The 18,113-nt window shown below is 34.9% G+C and overlaps 1 protein-coding gene across 7 annotated transcripts in view; it reads left to right on the top strand.

Moving 5' to 3' along the window:
* Positions 1-5,921, top strand: part of KIF14 (kinesin family member 14) — a 29,952-nt gene extending 24,031 nt beyond the window's left edge. For 2 of the 7 annotated variants that reach the window (XR_010474331.1, XR_010474335.1), the window contains exons 30-31: positions 473-609; positions 1,012-5,921. Coding sequence is in view for 1 of the 7 variants with exons in the window: in XM_005498791.3 (XP_005498848.3) it covers positions 473-524 (52 nt within the window). In the remaining 6 variants the exon portion in view is untranslated. Of the gene's footprint in view, positions 1-472 lie in introns of all 7 variants that reach the window. The other 5 variants (XR_010474334.1, XM_005498791.3, XR_010474333.1 and 2 more) reach the window with 4 other exon arrangements.
* Positions 5,922-18,113: the final 12,192 nt, after the last annotated feature.

Raw genomic sequence — 18,113 nt, 5'->3', positions numbered from 1 at the left:
ACTTCAAAATGTAGTGCCTTTTCTTTTACTAAAAGTCTTGTTATTACCTAAGCCTATAAAAATAATTTAACACAGTAAGTAAAAATTCTTTGGAGATAATATGAATGGAGAAACTAAAGACTGTTGAAATAACTAGGAAACACAGTAAGCACTTGGCAGGACATTCACATCTCTTCATCTTAAACCTTTGACTTAGGACTCTTGTGTAAGAGTGGAAGGAGATTCTGTTGAATGGTATTTGTAACATAATTTTATGTTGCATAAAGTTAGATAAGAAGAGCTGCCTTTCTATCTTAAACATTTGCAAGGTAGATGATGTGAGTACCAATTTTTTTAACATTGTTTTTTTACTTTTGCATTATGATCTAGTAGTGCTACTGCAACTTTGAAGTGTTTTTTATGGCTTTCATTTTTGAAATATCAGCCTTTAAAAATACATATTAAACAAAGCACTTTGTATTTATTTCTGCAGGGGAAAACTACAGAAGAGAGAGATGGTAAAAGTATTTTACAACCTTATTTGAGGAATGCTTTTTTTAGTGGTTTTGTAGTCCGTTGAAAAATCTGGGCTTAAAGTACCAGTGATGATGCTCTTCAACTCAGTCTGAAGTAAGTTCATGTTGAGTGTTGTTGCTAGTGAATTCTTTTGATTGCTCAAACCACTTTCAGTACTTTTCATAGTGGATTAGAAGGGTAGCTCTTTCTGAATAATACGTAAGTCATCCCATGAAGTTGTAGAGAACTTTCCCAATCAACTACTTTCTTGTGTTTTTTACTCTAGTCATCATTTAACCTTTTACCTTTAGTTTGCTGGCTGAAGCTAGTGAAAATTAACGGCAAGGATGAAAATGAATTTGAATTTTTATTCTTTAATACTGAGTCCTAAGAGGCCTGGACCTACCACTTTTTACTTCCAACAGTGCTGAGAAATTCATAAGCTAAAACCCAAGCTTTTTCCTATATATCAAAGCTTCCAAGCCAGATATTCATAGCTATCATCTTTCCTTCTAGGGAAGCTGTTCAACACCTTGAGACTTCGGTCTTTGAGAACATGTCAGGCTCTTAGAACTATTTTCTGTGAAAAGACTACAGTAAAGAGAGTGAATCATCCTTTTCCTTTGAGAACTTTCACACTATAGTTGTAACTGATGCTGTTATGCAGTGATATTGTGATTTCTGATTTGAAACAAACAGGGAAAGGTAGTTATGCTGAACCAGGAACCAGCATACATTTTTTTTCAAGACTAATATACCTTACTACTCTGTAAAAGAAAAAAAAAAAAAAAGTCTTCTACTGCAGACCTGCCATCAAAAATATTCAACGATTTTTATTGCAGCTAATAATTTCCTTCTGACAGGAGGTGTGATGTTGCTTAATTGCTTTCCTACTACTCAAGGCTTAACAGAGAATATTCAATTGTTAAGATTTTTATGCTTTTCAAGTGAAGAGAAAGCTGGGATATTTCTACTTCTGTAAATGTATTATTTTGTATTTGGCTGAAGGTTTTAGAAACATAACTCCTTCTTCTGAATCATGTATCTAAGCACAAGCATTGTTAAGAGAAAAACTACATCATGTAACTGGTCACCAGTTTTTGTAACTTTAAGTGTTAATTCCTTGTCGGTTTTCTTCTGTATTCAGTTGTTTTTGAGACCTTCCTTCATCACCAAGGGTATTGTTTCCTTGCTGAAAGTAATGTAGTGTAAAATTCTTCAAAATTAGTAAGAGGTGTTTTCTGTAGTAAGCTTACAAGTGAAACAGAACAACAAAAAAGATTTCTTCACCTTAGTTTCTTTCCTCTATTAAGATGCTTAACAGCACGCATTTAGAGGCTGAATACTGATAAGCTAATCTACACCTATTAATGGCACAGTACTCAATCCCTTCCAAATTTTGCTGAGAAATGTAATGGGTTTATGTCAAGTCCCCATTGCAAAATTATATGTGTTACTGATGTTCTACCTACCCAGATGATTAATTATGTTTGTTTTTGTTCTTGTATTTAATGAGAAGCATTGCTCAGAAAACATTGTGGGTTTTGTAGTTATATGTGTTGTTATGAGAATATTTTTATCTATTTGTTTTTTCCTTTCTAAAACTGAAAGCCAAGTTCTTCGCAAACTTGAAACTCAAACTGGCTTTTAGTTTTTAGCCTTTCTGAAACTCAGGAGAAAGAAACCATGCAAATAAACAGGTTTCTGATAGAGTTTTAACTGAGGTGTTGAATGGGCACCCTTAATCATATCAAATTTAGCTTTTGCAGCATGAGTGAAAATGTTGCAAATAGCTTCCTGCTGTTGGGTGTTTGGGTTTTGTGGGGGGGTTGTTTGTTTGTTTGTTTTGTCTCCATGCTGACTAATCATGTCTAATCAGTCAACTAATCTGTCTCATTCATGTTGTTAATACTATATTCATATTTTAGAGCAATATGTTAACCCAGCCTACTTCTGCTAGTGTTTTCTTCAGCTTGGTGCCCTTGTTACAGTTATACATCACTGAAGTACTTCATTCTTACGATATATATGGTGACTATACATCATCAGAGCAAGCTAGTGCTCTCATAACATATTGCATTAATACATCAACAAGCCTAGCTGAGGCTCCGGTAATCTATTGGTGTAATATACCAAAAGGTAAAGTATATTTATAACTATAGCCTAGTCTTATCTATAAATTATGAATGTCAAGGAATTTGGATCATAGCAGGCAGATTTAGGGATGGATGGATTTGAATGGTACGTTATTTTACTGGTCTTTCCGAGGAGCTGGATATAGGTGTGGGTTAAGCCCGGGACGGCAGAGGAACTGACATGGCTGAAGACAGTATCTGTATCGCCTGCAAGGCACAGTGGTGAAGTGGACTCTAATCTTGCTGAGATAAAGGGCTGTGCAATACAGACCGGGTATTTTCACCGTCTTGCATTTTTGCAAATCTGGCTGTAATGTCAGAGTCTGGATAGCTTCTGGCAGATAGTGGTAATATACAGAAGAATCTTCTTGTGATACCACCTTTGGAGTATCTTCTAAGCCATAAACTAATGCAGACACCAAAACAGTGCAATTTAAATAGAGTTTTTACTTTAGTATTTGATAAAGTTAATTACTTTTGCAGGAATATATGTTGGTGATATACATTTCTCTGACAGGGGAATTGAGATGGGAGTGGGATCACAGCCAGTATTTATTAAAACACCTCATTTTAATTAAGTGTTAATGGAATGAACGTGTTTACTTCCAGCAGATAACTGCTCACACAGTACATTAAGTTATTCTTTCACACTTCACTTGCACCCACACAAAAATCACTCACAGCTACAAGATTGGAGCAAGATCTGTGAGCTTCTGACTCTGAAGTAGAGGCTCATGTTAGCTTACCCACAAGACTTTGCTGTGCTGTACCCCTCAGTGTGTATTCTGCCTTTGTTGAGCTCACATTTTCTAGTTACTCTTTCTCCATCCGCAGCCATAGATACCAACAGAGCCCGTTCACATATGCTTGCTTAGATGTTTTTTTTCTGGCTTTGGCTGAAGCTTAGTCACTGTAGTAGCTGATGTCATGCTTCTGATAAAAGTACTAATTTTGGTCTTGAAAGGTTTTCTCTGAGGTGCTCAAATGTATAGTCCTCAGTTCTGTGTCCCTGAAAGAAAAGCTGATAGAACAGTCAGGAACATGCATGCTGTAGGAGTGGGAAGTGCTATGGAGAAATGTTTAGAGACCCAAATGGGATGTAATGTTTACTGAAGGTTATGGTGGCTTTACTTTTTGTATGTATCAATATAATCTATAAATCATGGGTTATTTATTGTGTTGGTTTTGTGTTGCCTTTTTTATTCTTGTTTCCTTCCTTTAGTGTCCTTTCTTACTCAGGAAAATATTCCTCAGTCATATTTTGGGTAAAATGTAATTAAACTTTGTGTATGTGATGCATGGGTTTTATTGATTAACATAAAAGAAAAGGGGGGGGGCTTTGTTTTAATTTTAAAGTGGTGAGGTGGGGTATTCAGACTTTCGCACTCTAGTTTGATTTGAAAAAATGAAACTAAGAAAAATCTAATAAATTATCTTCATGATAGAAGTCACTTGAGATTAATAAGAAATAAGTATTTCTTCAGTTCGATGTTTTATTTCAAAAATAATAATGCATTAAGAAAAATACATAATCATTCTGAGAGTATTGATCTGCTACTTTGCTGCTTTTTACAACTTAGTCTCTAGTTTTATTTGTTAAATAGTAGGGAAATAGGATTAAAATTCCACATTTTAAGATCATTCAGCATTAATACATGAGGTAAACTGCACAAAAACATAATGTAAATTGATTTTTGTTGTTGGAATTGGTAAAGCCATGGGAGTCTAACTGTGATTAAGCACTAAACTGTTCATTTTTATCCCTAATCAGGAATAAGAAAATCTTTATTTCAGGTAAAGATAACAGCCTGGGGAGAAAGTATACCATCAGACTACGGATGCTGGATTACTTGAGAAGCCTTCAGACAACTTTAGCCCATCTTTATTGAGACATATTGTATGCAAATGCACTTTTAGGAAAAGTACATTCTAGGTATGTTTTGTTTAAAGAACATGTGCCAGTGTTAGAAATCAAGGATAAGTAAACTCTTCTGGTACTCACTGACTCATGCAAATACTCTGGATGAAGAAAACAAACAAGCTGCAGTTTAGATTTAATTTGATCTAATAATGGCATCTGCAGGCAAAAGAGAAGACTACATTCACCTCTGCAAATACAAGCCATTGGTTTTGGATGGGAAATTTCTGCTTATTCTTCATATACTGTAATATGCTGTGATTAGATGAGTCCTGTCGCTTTGTTTGATTTGTTTTAAAATTATTATTTTAGAACAGCATTTTAATTACCTTCCTAGCTTTCAGTAGGATCTGAGATGGCTTATGCATTTTCCCAGGAAAGGGCTGTTTGTCTTTTTTAAGTCCTAATATTTTATTTTTATGTATTTTTATAAAATCCTATTTGCAATATTTTCTTTGTTTTCTAGTCTTTTTAGGACTTAGAGGCAGTACAAGTAACAAGATGTGTTTACTCTTGAATTTTTTTCATGCCCTCTTTTTTGTTTGTTCTTTTTGTCTTGGTATGTGTATGTTCATGACAGTATTGGTTTCTAGACTTGGAGATTGTGTATATAATCTAATAAAAAATAACATAATTTGGTTATTGCAGTGAAAACAGGACAACTGAAAAAGAAGTCCCCTGAGCTAACATTTCATCAACAGTGAGCACCAGACAACATTAAAAAATGTTATTTCAGGTATCTTTCAATCTGAGTTAATTTTGAATATCTCTATTTAATTAAATGAAGTCTAAGTAAATTATATTCTGGAAGATTTATAAAGAGTTGAGCGAAAGCAATGAGAGTACCAGAAAAACTCATGGTAGTCATCTGTAATTTAAAAAGAAGTCCGACCAACCGAAAAAAAACCCCTAACAACCCGTAAACAAACCTAAACACTTCTCTATATTCATATGGAGTTAAACTATACTTGATGTCTTTCATACAGAATCCCTAAGTCTATGGCAATCATTACTTGATGATCATCTTCACACAACTCTAGCATCTTAATAACAAATACTTCACTTAAATTGGTATAGGCTGTTGTCTGAATAGTTCATTTATTTTTTCTCATACAGGTATGTATAGCACAGAGACAAGCCTCAAAGATTAAAAAAAAAATCAAACCAAACAAACAAATTAAACATGATTACTTTGCTTTATGTTATTTAAAAATACTTTGAAGTCTGGATTTCTTGAAATGTTATTTGTAGTGATTTAAATAAATGTCAAGATACAGGTTTAAGTGTGTTTAACTGGTACAACACTGGTTTTGGTCTCACAGCCTACATAACTATTTGTATGATATATTGGTATAAAACCCTCTATTACTGAATTATGTTAAGATGATAATGTGTGTTAATTATCTATGGTAGAAAATTACATCTCACTAACACATTTCTACGTCTCCCCCTAGTGTGCAAACATTGGTATTGACGAAGAGATTGTTTTTCTTGGGAAAATGAGCAGCTGTTACATACTGACATATTTGCCCAAAGTCTTGCACTCAAACATAGAAGTATATGTGTAGCTAGCTAGATGTGCACATATGTAAGCATAGAAGGCATGCTTGCAAAATAGTAATCGTGCCAGAACCGGTCATAGATATGAAGTAAAACTTATTTCCTAAAAGCTGAAGAATAATTTTTACTACTTTGAGGTCCTGAAGAGGAAACAGGATGGCTAATGTTTTGTACAATTGCTGCGCTGATACTTTTGTTATATCTTTTGTATCAGCTAGTTCTGTCACTGAATTTGGGGGCCTTCTAAGGGTTTGTTCAGGCCTTCATATTGAGTTTTTATATAGTCTTTTGAATTTGTACTTTAAACGTGTATTCATTCACGTGAACGCTTTTCTGTGGAGGTCTATGGCTTTTGATTTAAACTGTATGTTTCCTCCTTAGCCCTAGTTCTTGGACCTGTTGTGCCCTATTTAGACTGTAAGCTAGCTATACTAGAACCGCCTGGTTTAGTAAACTCTGTAATGGAAGTCTAATCCCCTGCTGAGACTGTGTTCCACTGCAATAGCTCTTATGATAGTGCACTCTTATTGGTGGTCAGGGGGAATTTGAGTGTGTTTCTCTTTATAGCAGAATACTAATGCTGGCATCCTTCAGGCATTTAACATCACAAAACACAGGTCTGGGAAGGAATTCAGAATTGTATTAATGAAATATAAAATACAAAAGTAATCGTATAACATTTTTAAGAATTATGCCCTTCCTTATTTTCATTTGCTTCAATCACAGAACTCTTCACTGCATTATTGCATTTTTATAAGTGTAAAATGAAAATCTTATGGCTTAAAAATGCACTATGACAACTAAGTATGTTTTTTATGAATCATCAGCTATTGGAGATGATGATCAACATATGTGTGAGAGGGAAGGAAAATGTAAAACAACTTTCTAAGCACCCAACTGAATCTCAAATTCTCTACTGGTAGTTGGTATCATAACTTTACTATCCGTATATAGTCGTGTATATGTTGAGACTAAAAAACTAAGGTGAATCAATAACATGACCAGCTGAAATGTGTAAATTAAATAATATTTAATGTCAGATACTTTTATTCAAAAAGAAATTGTCCTGTAGTTTAATTCTGGAGTATGCTGAAAGTAGGCATCCTAAATGCTTTTCAGAAGAAGGCTTGCCCACAAGGGACTTGACAAAATCAGAAGGGTAAGTGTGAAATAAAATAAATGCTATTTTTGAACTAAGCCGTTATCAACAGTAGATGGCCAAATTAATTAATAGGACTTGATTTGTTGGTCTTCTGTTTTGCCCCTCCCCTTTCCCCTACCAAAGAAGTTATTTCAGTTCTGCTTCTTACCCCTAAAACTCCAACTTTATTCTTAAACGTATTTGTTTAAATATTTTATTAGTGAAGACAAAATCAGAAAAGCTTACATCAGTGTTAACTTAGCTGGCCTCTGGTTCTTGTTTGATTATAACCAGTAATGTGCAAGTTTAACCTCAAAGTTAGATCTTCCTACAAGATGATTAATCGAGTTGTGAAGTGTGTATAGTGTATGTAGAAACTTTATATATAATGCTCACCCCACCCTAAGCATGTAACACATAGTCTGGAAAAAAAAAAGTATGCAAAGGTGTTTCCTTGTACTTCTCCTTCTGCTGAGCAACAGTGTATTAGTTGTTCTAATTTTACTGGTTATTGGGAGAGAGAATCCAGACTGCTGTGTAAAGATGCTTACAGAGTGCTATTAGGTAGCACTGTGGGGCTTGCTGTGTGTAGCAAGGAGTGATAAGCAATGGACTAATGCAGTGAAGGTATCGGATAATTTATTTCCTGTTTGCATAAAAATTTTGTATAGGCATCTCTAAATAGTCACCTCAGTCAGCTGTGGCTAATGCTACAGGACTGAGCCCGTGCTGTTCCCTCTGCTGCTGCTGTCCATAGACCGTCACTGCCTTCTGGGGTTGCCCCAGAGAGACTGCAGGGAGCTGGCTCTAGCTTCCGTGTGTCCGGGGATTCCACGCAGACTGCTCCTGACATGACTTTTCTTAGATTGTGGACCCCTAAAATACTGCAGCACAGTCCCTGAACAGCATTCTCAGAGAAAGATGGACTGTAACAAAAAATTCTAGACTTGTATAAATTAGTATTTTTTCTTTTATTTTAGAAAAGTTCTGCTGGTTATACAATGTTCTTCCTCAAAAGAGTAGTTTCAAAAAGATAGATATTTGATGTGGTGATTTTTCTTCTTTTTTTTTTTCCTTTTCTCTCTGGTAAGGTGGTAGAAAAGCTTAGTTAAAGATTAAGCTATTCCTTAGAGGGCTGTTTACTACAAGATGGTCCCAGCTGTTTGTATTGCACATTGTAGTTTACTGCAGCAGTTGGTAGTGTTCAATTGCAGCCACGAGATGGAAGTGTTTCACAAGGGTGCACCCCTCATGAGCTTTTTAGGCAGCATCTCCTAACAAGGCATGGAAGGAATCTCATTGCCACCTAAAACTTAACACTCATACTGTATTTCTAAATAAATTAGTTTCTCTAGAAAAATGAGGGGGTTTGTATAGTTTTTGTATAGTTTATAGTTTATAGGATAACTTTTGTTATATATTTCCTTAAGTAATTATACAACAGCTGTATTATAGGTGTAATGATGAAGATAGCTGTTATTATATGCAAAAACGTGTACTAGCTTAGAATTATTTTTCACATTGTTAGTTTAGCATTTTCTGTGCATTAAAGTTATTATTAAAAAAAAAAAGAACACATGTAATTTTGTTTGTGCAAAATATAGCTCAAACTCCATTTTTATCAATATTGCAACTACACTTCAAGTAGTGGGCCTAACCATATAATCAGTCTCAAGGAATAACTTTACATGTGTTGTTTGCATGAATAGCACAGAAAAAATTGTTAGCTCAGATTTGATATTGGAAAATGTAAAGCTAGCAGACATGATAGCCCAGTGAAGCAAATCTTGCCTATTTAACTTCAAGTTCATTTTTCAGCCACTTCTAATCACCAAAATGCTTACAAATAAATTAATGTTTTGCTGCACAGGGGCTTGGATGGCTCCTTATTCCTCCTTTTCTCTCTCACAAGTCACATGGTTGAGGATGAAACTCAGAATGGAACTCAGAAATTCTGGTGTTTCTTGTGGCAACTGATAGGTAAGAAATAGCTTATAATCTTTTGTTTTTTAGTAGGTTAACTTTGTAAATAGTTATTGTTGTAAAAGCATTCTAAGGGTGAAACAGGTTTAGTAAGGTTCATATATTTGTACTGAATAAGAGAAGTATTGTTAGGAAAACCTGTCGATGTTTTCAGAGAAACTCACTACTCAAGAATTATTTATTTAGTTAGTAACTTTTTTATTTCTTGTTTAAAATAATCCCTGGTGTTTGTTAGCATGACTTAGATCATAATTTCAAGCTGTATCCAAATGTGTAAGAAGATTTGAGGTAAACTATACTTATCTTTCCCCACCCTTGCCTATGGTTCTTGTGAAAATGAGGTTGTAAATCAAATGTGGGGGGTGGAGGTTTAGAAACTATTTTATTAACTGTCTTGGTAGCATGGGATTCTTCCAGAATTGTTTTGTCTGTCTTTCAGTAGCATTGCAATGGAATAAAGGCATAAGTAAAACCAATACTAGATATGAAACGAAAGCAACAGTAAAAATAATTTAATTTTTTTTTCCAACTAATATGCAATATTAAGTATTACACATTTTGCAGACAGATCAATATGATCTTAATTTGGATATATCTCGTAATTTATGTATTGAGTCTTGCACTTAGAGCTGGAAGTTGCTTTTTCGTGTATTTTGGCTTTGTTTTTAGGAGGCCAGAAGTAGGTACATTTCTTGATAGATATAATTTAAAGAGAGGATTTCTCTCTGCAGAATACTAGTGTAGTTGAATCATAATAGCTGCAGCTTGATGTCTCCAACTTTTGATGCTATTGAGTCATCATAATACTATCTCCTGTTCCACCGTGGCTGGAGTGGCATGAAAATCTACAGTGTTTTCATCTAGTAGATCTCAAAGTGCTTTGCAAAGGTGAGAAACTATTTCTTATTTAATAGATTGGGGCAGAAAGTGTTCAAGTAGGTTAGATGGCTCCTATCTCTCAGCTGCAAAGCAAATCAGTGGTCTAATTGTATCCTTATAAACCCTTCTTATTGAAGAAATAGATTCTTTGTTCAGCAGGATCTGCTTAGCTGAGGTGTTTTGTTTTTTTGTTTTTTTTTTTTTTTTTAACCTTTTGTTGCAGAAGTTTAACTATTAACTAGTACACACTTTGCATGGATACAGTTGTAATACTGCAGAGGAACTTGCAGTTAACTACAAACCGGCTGTAGACAACATCCTTGTCAACAGCACTAGGTGAAGCAGGCTTTATTACTTCAGCTTAGGAGCACTGCATGTAGGTAAGCCCTGCAGTTTTGCTTGCCTGTGCTTTTTAATATTGATGTTAAATGAACATGTGTGGCTGTCCTTAGAGCACCTAGAACCCCAGTGGAACCTGCTTTTTAATCTGTCAGTTTAATGGCCCCTTTTCACTCTGCTTGAGGCTATTAGTTTACAGCAGTGGTCTAGGAAAGATGAGACTTCAGTAAGACATACAATACATAAAACACATTTATGAGACACCGCACTGGCAACACTGTGGTTGGCTATGACGTCCAGAGAATAAAGATTGTTCTGTGCTATGTGCTTTAACCAAGTAATGCTCTATCTTGAAAGGGTATTTGCCAGCATTTTCTGCACAAAGAAGTAAAGACATCAGTGGTCTGTTCTTCACAAAGGCACAGAGGTGCAAAACAGCATAGCTGCCCTTTCTCCTGATTTCTCAATTGGAGTTTTCAGAGAAAAAGAAAATTCCAAACATGGAATAAAAAATCCTTGAAAGAACTTGTTGTTCATAGTACCTAAAGAACTGTTTTGTAAACAGTATTGAAAATTGTAGTATTTCGGAAACATCGAATGTTGCATAGAAGAAACAAGTTCTTGTGGGTGGTATGTTTAACTTAAATTGGGAAGTTTCTTTGAGGCTAAAGGCATATAGCGACTCCTAGCTATTTCTCTGCTTTGTTTAGGTGTTAGAATGTGACAGCCATATATTTAGTAGGATGCTGATACTTTTTAGTTACACAGCATAAGGATGACTACTACTTAACAGGAATTCCCCTGTCACAAAATGTCTTCATTTCCTATGTCTATTGTGAGGAAGGAGTCATCTGCCAGGCATTTTCAATAGAAACTTAATAATGCAGTGGGCAGTGCAGTGTATCAGTTGCTTATCCCATTTCTGTTTGGACTGTATAGTCACAATGAGATGTAAAACTTCTGTTACTATAGGATAAAAAGTATAACTCTGCACAAAGTTGGATTTTGGATTGAATAAGATTAATTTTGCAGTCACTTTTTCAGGTAATAACATTTGAGTATTTGCATAAACTGAGAGCTGTAGACATTTCTTTTGACAGCCTGTCAATGCATTGCTTGTGATTAAGGGAGGGCCATAAAAGCCATATTCATGTACAACAGTGGTTTATGACTGAGAAGATAATGATTCTTATTAGATTCTTCTAAACCTGGTATGTAATGGATTTCCGTTCTAGTATGTTTTCTTTATAGAGTAGGCACATTCTTATGTGCATGCACATCTGATCTGTTTTTTATTACTTCTATACTTTGAAATGTCACAATATTCAGAGCACATGGTTGTATTCCATCTTCATGAGATACAGACCTCTAGGTTGACACTTTCTGTAGTGTCTTAGCCAGTGCTTCGTCTGCTGGAAGCAATTTTTTGGTTTTTCTTGTTTATTTTTACATGAGAAATATATAGACATTTCCATTTTAGTGTAAATGCAAAACCAGATTGTAAAAGTAGTTTAAAGAGGGTGAAGCTTTTTTAGTTTGCCACTGCAGAGGCTGCATCAGGAATTTCCTTAAGTAAAGATTTAAATTGTGTAAATGCTCACTATTTAGTAGGCATTTTCCAAATGTAGAGGAAATCTAGCTGAAAACAAGTGGAGGAAAAAAAGTTTATTTGGAAACTATGGCAGGGCCTGAGAATCAAAATTCCTTTATATTACACACGTAATATTTTTACATTATGCTATTGTTCGTAGAAATGCCATCTAGAAGAATAGTGAGTTGTACCCATTTTGAAGGGAGGTCAAGGAAGGAAAAAAGAAAGTTCTTAAACCTTCAATATGATAAAGGTAACAAAAGGTAGGAAGGTAATGCATGTTAAAATGAATAACAGTTGTGTCATATTTACCAAGTTTTTCATAGGGTTAGAAAAGTAGTTACAAATACCATATTACCTATATTATTTGATTCTGAATTCATAGTTTCCCCAGCATCTTTACTGTGTCCATTCTGCAATGCTAATAGATATAGCATAGTCATCTGTTTGTCAAAATAACTTTAATAATGAGCATTAAAGTATATTTTGTGATATTACAAGTGATATTACATGATAGTATGTATTACATGAACACCACAGGCTCTCTCAGAATTGTGTCCTGGTAATAAAAGAGATTTAAGTTTAACATGAAAGACCTCTTTTGACACTTTGATGGTTGACACTATCATATTTAATAAATTTAAAATGCAACAGTTAAGCAAATTACTTGCCAGTGGTAATTGTGGGCTACTGCTTCCTTGAATAACTAGAATAAATTTCGCTGTTTGATGTTCTGTGCTGTTGTACAGTAATTATGACAAGCTTTCTCTTTTCCTTATATATCAACTATGAAACTGTTGGTGCTGTGTAAATAATAGCAGCTCTCAGCAAATACATGTTTTGAAGCCCTATAAATTGCATGTATTTGTAATATGGTCTTTGCCAATATCTATGCCATTCTCTGGCAATTAGTAAAATTTAACAAATGTCACAACAGGCATCTAGCTCTTGTAAACCCATACTACTATTAAAATACACAGTTTTTTATAAAAAGGTTGACTACAGTTCTTCAATGACATGACAGCTGCATAAATAAGGCAGCTATTAAAGTGGTGTATTATACTGGGAGATTTTCCAAAACCTGCCATGTTCTTTGGGTGCAGAGATACCAAGACAAAGTAAAGTGCCTCCGGCTTCTAAATCTATTTGGTTATTCTGAAAACCTCCCAAGCTTTAAAGTGACATTGCAAAGAGATAGACAAAGTGCACTTAATCCTTCCAAGTGGTAGCTTTAAGTAGCCAGGCTTCTGATTAAGTGCTTGCTTTGATGCCTAGTGGAGTTTAAAGCTTCTGGCCTGTCAACACCAGACTGAATTCTATGTCACAGAGAGAACTGGGGGCTGGAAATCCAGATATCTTCACTCCTTGTTCAGAGGGATCTCAGGCAGGTTCACCTTCTAAAATCTATGGAAAGGTGTTTCTATGTTATCCTTTAACTTCTTGTGGAACTTGAAATATGTAGAAATAGTCTTCGTTGTTCTGCTTTTAATCAATTGATCTTATATTTTCTGAATCTGCAACTTTGTTTCAGTGTAGATAGACCTGGGGTCAGCAAAAGCACCAATTGTAAAATGCATTAATTACTAGAAAAATAGGGAACAGGCAAACAAATTACAGAACTGCTGACTCAGTTTTCTAGTGAACAAATATTACTGGAACTTGTGTACTGAACAAATTAGATTACTCCAAAACCTGCAAAATTTGCACATGCACATGAGCTGGTGATGTATAAAAAAAATTTGCAGTGTTGTCCCTTCAGCCTTTTGCTCAGAATACAACTGAATTTCAGGATAGCTTTAATGTCTATGGGAAGTACACTTATTAAAGCAAATTTTAAAAATAATAGGAAATCTATCATCAACTAGAACGTATCTAATTACGTTTCAGTTAATGCAATTGAGTGCAATCTGTGTATTTGTGTATTCTGACACTTTTAATGTAATTCTAGTTGTAATTTTTTCTAATAATGAGAACTACATTTAAGTAGACTTTAAAATGATACAGTAAAAACTATTTATATCCTAGATTGTCTTAAAGATACAGACTTTTTGGTCTGCCATTGATCTTAAGTTCACTAAAATTAGCACCTATGGCACACCTTTGCAAAAGCAGCATGGAAATGCTTTCTTTTCATTTAAAATTACACACAGAAAATCCAGTAAGTTAAATATTGAATATTTTTGGGGGAAGAAAGGCCTGTGGGTATTCTGTTTGTTGTTTTGTTTTGGTTTTAAATGCAAATAAAATAGATTTATTTTTTTTTTTTTTTTAGTAAACTAAATAACACAGTCACTCTGCCATTTTTTCAGATGAATAATTTTCCAGGAGGATTACAAGGCTGAGTAGTCAGTTTTTGAGAGGTGGAGTATAGTTTAGTTGGTGGGCCTGCTGTGATTGGAATTGATTAATGGGTGTTGTGATAAGCATAGAAACAGATCAGTGGCAGCTTATCCTGCTCTCAGCTGTCACAGCTGTGCCTCTTCACTCTTCTTGTAGCCCTATCACACTCCCGGGCAGCCTTTAAAGTACCTCCTTCCCTGTGGAATTTCTGCAAATCCTTTACTCAAATGCCAAGATACCATAGAAGCAGCTGTTTGTGAGAGAATTTGTTCAGGCTTGCATATTTGCTGTGATGAAGAATATTCTGTTAGCAAATCCTTTCCTGCTGCACTAGGAAGCAGGCTGCGCTAGACCCTGGAGAGAGGGTTCAACAATGGTTTGATGGGCAGGTGCGCTCCTTAGTCAAGAACTTTCAACCCTGGCTTGCACAGTGACACAGTTTGCAAACCCGCTGGCTAAGTGATATGACTATTGCAACTGTCAAGCAGAAACAATCACTGATTGTTGATTTTATTGCTAATGGATTGATAGAAGCAATGCTTCTATATGTTTAAAATCCTGATAGCTACCATTTTTGCTGTTATGTTCAGTAGATTTTATAGGTGTTTATAAGTACAAGTTTTCAAAGTTCTAAATATGTTTTGAAAGTATTTCCCTGGTTTCCTTATTGGGAACTGTCATCTTCAGTGTGATCATATACACAGCTAGGTAGCTTGATATGGGATCGTGCAGTTTTAATAGCAAACTGAAGGTATGTGGATTTTATGCAAAATAAGGGCTGGATCCAAACTTTGTATGTAGCTTCAGGGATTTGAGGAGGATTGCCTAGTAAAGAAAAGTATTGCAGGATATGAGACTTAATGTTCTGTAAGATCTCTCCTATTAGCACAAAAATATTTTGTTCATTTTATTGGAAACTGAATAAGCCTAGAGCATGAAAATAATTGTACTACTACTTCTAGACGTTTTGTGCATTATAATACTCAGGTGGTAAATAGTCTCTTTATGAAATCTCTGGGTGTGATGTAAATCATTGTTGGCTTATCTGTATGCTTTAAATGCCTGAGCCAGCTGTATCAGCATTATCAATAAATATTTTTTTAAAAGCGTGTAAACTCAGGCAACTTAAAGCTAAATTTAAAGGCAAATGATGCACACAGGTCTGACCTCTGGCCAACTCTGTAGGACGTCTAACCGGTCCACTAAAGATAGTATGCAGTTTATCAGCTGTGCCAGTCTATGAACAAGCTCAGACAATTTCAGAAAATAAATACTTAAACTAAAAAGATTTTTAATTTTCTGTTATATGTGCGCCTGCAGTTCCTGTGGTGATTATTTAAAGTCAACTAAGTCACATTAGTGGAAAACTACTTCTCAAAGAGGTTTTTTTAGAAAAAAATCTCTTTTCTTTCCATTTTTAAATATATATTATTGAGGAACATATCTTAAGAACCTTTTTTTTTGTTGTTGTTTTAAAATCATGGTATTTATTTATTCTACAGTTGTATTGTATGTCAGCTGTATCTTGTAATGTCTTCTGTCATACAAAAGCAAACAAAGTCATGTTACATTAATGACTTGGCTGAGATCATATGACTGCTTGCCTATAATTCCATGCTCCTTTGCTATAGAAAAAACATGAGAACTGATTAAAAGAGAAGAGTAAATGTGATTTAAATATTGTTCACATGAAATGTGGTGGTTGAGTTTTCCACATCTTGATCTGCTACAAGGGGGACTTGTTCTTTGGGGATCCAGCCTGCACTTTTGTCCTTCCTGTGATTTCTTATTTCAAGCTTGATAGAGAAAGCATCCACTGTTGTATCATTTCCTTCAGTGGTAACAGCTTTTATTCTCTTCAGCAAGTGTTTACAGAAAAGTGTTGATGCTTATTAATCTGTTTCTTGTCTTACAAATGTGCTTATGCATGATTTGTGGCAAAATTGGCATTTCTGACAGCTCTCAATGTAATCTGCATAGCACAACAAGATTGTTACATTGAACAGATGTGGTTTGGAGTTGTTATTCTTTGTAATTACCATCATTAAGTAAAAGCATGTGTCAATCAAATTTGTACTTTAAACACACCAATCATTTGTGAGAGACACGCATCTGCATTTCAAGTATAGATGTAAAATATTTTGAAATTTCTTTCTGTTGTTCCCATTTAATGTAATACTCCATGAAACACATGATGACCAAAGATGTCAAACTAACAGGTTGTCAAGTTTAAAAAGGCTTTACTGTGGGAATCATCTAGATACCCTTTTTTTTTTTTTTTTTTAATAGACTTATGCTCCTTTTCTAATGTAAAAGGAAGGCATTTAGGTTTAATTTTATAAATTTCCAAAGTTAATGTGCCACCTAGATCTTGGACTATGAATTTCTTATTTGAGGGAAGGAGGTTCTGCGGGCAAGACCTTCACTTATCCTTTTAGGAGAATTTTTAGTGTGATTACTTAGAGGAAAAAGGAATCTGCGTCAGTAAACTGACATACCACCTTTTTAGGAATTAATGTTTGGGTCAGTAATGTTGCTAGGATACCTTTTAGGATAGAAAATGTTCAAACTGGTAATAAACAGGATCAGGTCAGGAGATTATATTTTTGAGTGGAGTTGAAAAAAAGGCATCTTAGCTTGATTGCACAATAAATGACAGTAGAAGGCTGACATAAGCACACAAAAGCAAGGGCACATGGAGCTGACATTTGTTTTCTCCTTGTTTCTTTGTATATTGACTTTAGGTATTTGTGTTCGAGATATTAGAGATGGTGGTACCTATAGATTAGCAGGTTTGTGTTGTCTTTTTTTTTTTTTTTTCCACTCTGTCCTGCAACGTTTCTTCTTAGTACCAAATAAGATTAATTTATAGATAAGCCACTAAATGTATCTCATCATGGTGAGGTGCAATGGCCTTCAATCTTGGTGGGAATTTTAGCCTATAGCTTTTCAAGAAAAGTGGTTGTTCTGTGTTGGTTTTTTGTCTTTTGTTATGTTGTGGGGTTTTTTTGTTTGTTGTTTAAATACCTCCGCTCCCCTTCACGGAGAGGCAGCAGGGAAGTCTTTACCCTTTGGTTTCCCCAGAGTGGATTCTTTTATTCTTTTAGAACTTTGCCTGTTGTTGTTAAAGATGATTCTGGTATCACGTGTGTGCTGTGTGACTTGTATCTGCCTCACTAACAAATAAAGCATTGCATAACTATCTATTGGTAGGTGAAGTATATTGTTTAGATCCTGCTGGAAGCATTCAGGATTTCATATGGATGTTGATTATTTGTTAGATCCTAATAATCTGATTCTTAGTGAATGTTCTGCTAGAAGTTCTGAAATAGAAAGTGAGAAAGTCTACCTGAAATTCAGAAGCCAGATAAGCTACACTCAAATAAGAAATGATAGAGAACTGGGAAATAACTTTTCAAGGAATTGTGAAGAAAAAAAATCATATTTGCAGTCTAAGTCTGGTGCCATACATAGAATGAGAAAAAAACACGGAAATTACATAGGGAGCACAGCAGGACAGGCTGACAGATACTAAAATGTCTGTTATCTCAGCTCTTTTAGTTACAGAAGAAACTTTGTGAGAGTAACTTGCAAGTTAGCTGTGTAAAACTAATCACTGGGACATACAAAAACTGAGTCTATGCATTGATTAGTACTTAAGTACAGGCAATTTTTAGGTCCTTCTGTGGAGTAATGGTATTAGGTAATTCTATTTGCCTTTAGTTTCTCCAC

The sequence above is a fragment of the Columba livia genome, chromosome 8 (assembly GCF_036013475.1).
Source record: "Columba livia isolate bColLiv1 breed racing homer chromosome 8, bColLiv1.pat.W.v2, whole genome shotgun sequence".
Lineage (NCBI taxonomy): Eukaryota > Metazoa > Chordata > Aves > Columbiformes > Columbidae > Columba > Columba livia.
This window is presented reverse-complemented; position numbering and strand designations above follow the sequence as displayed.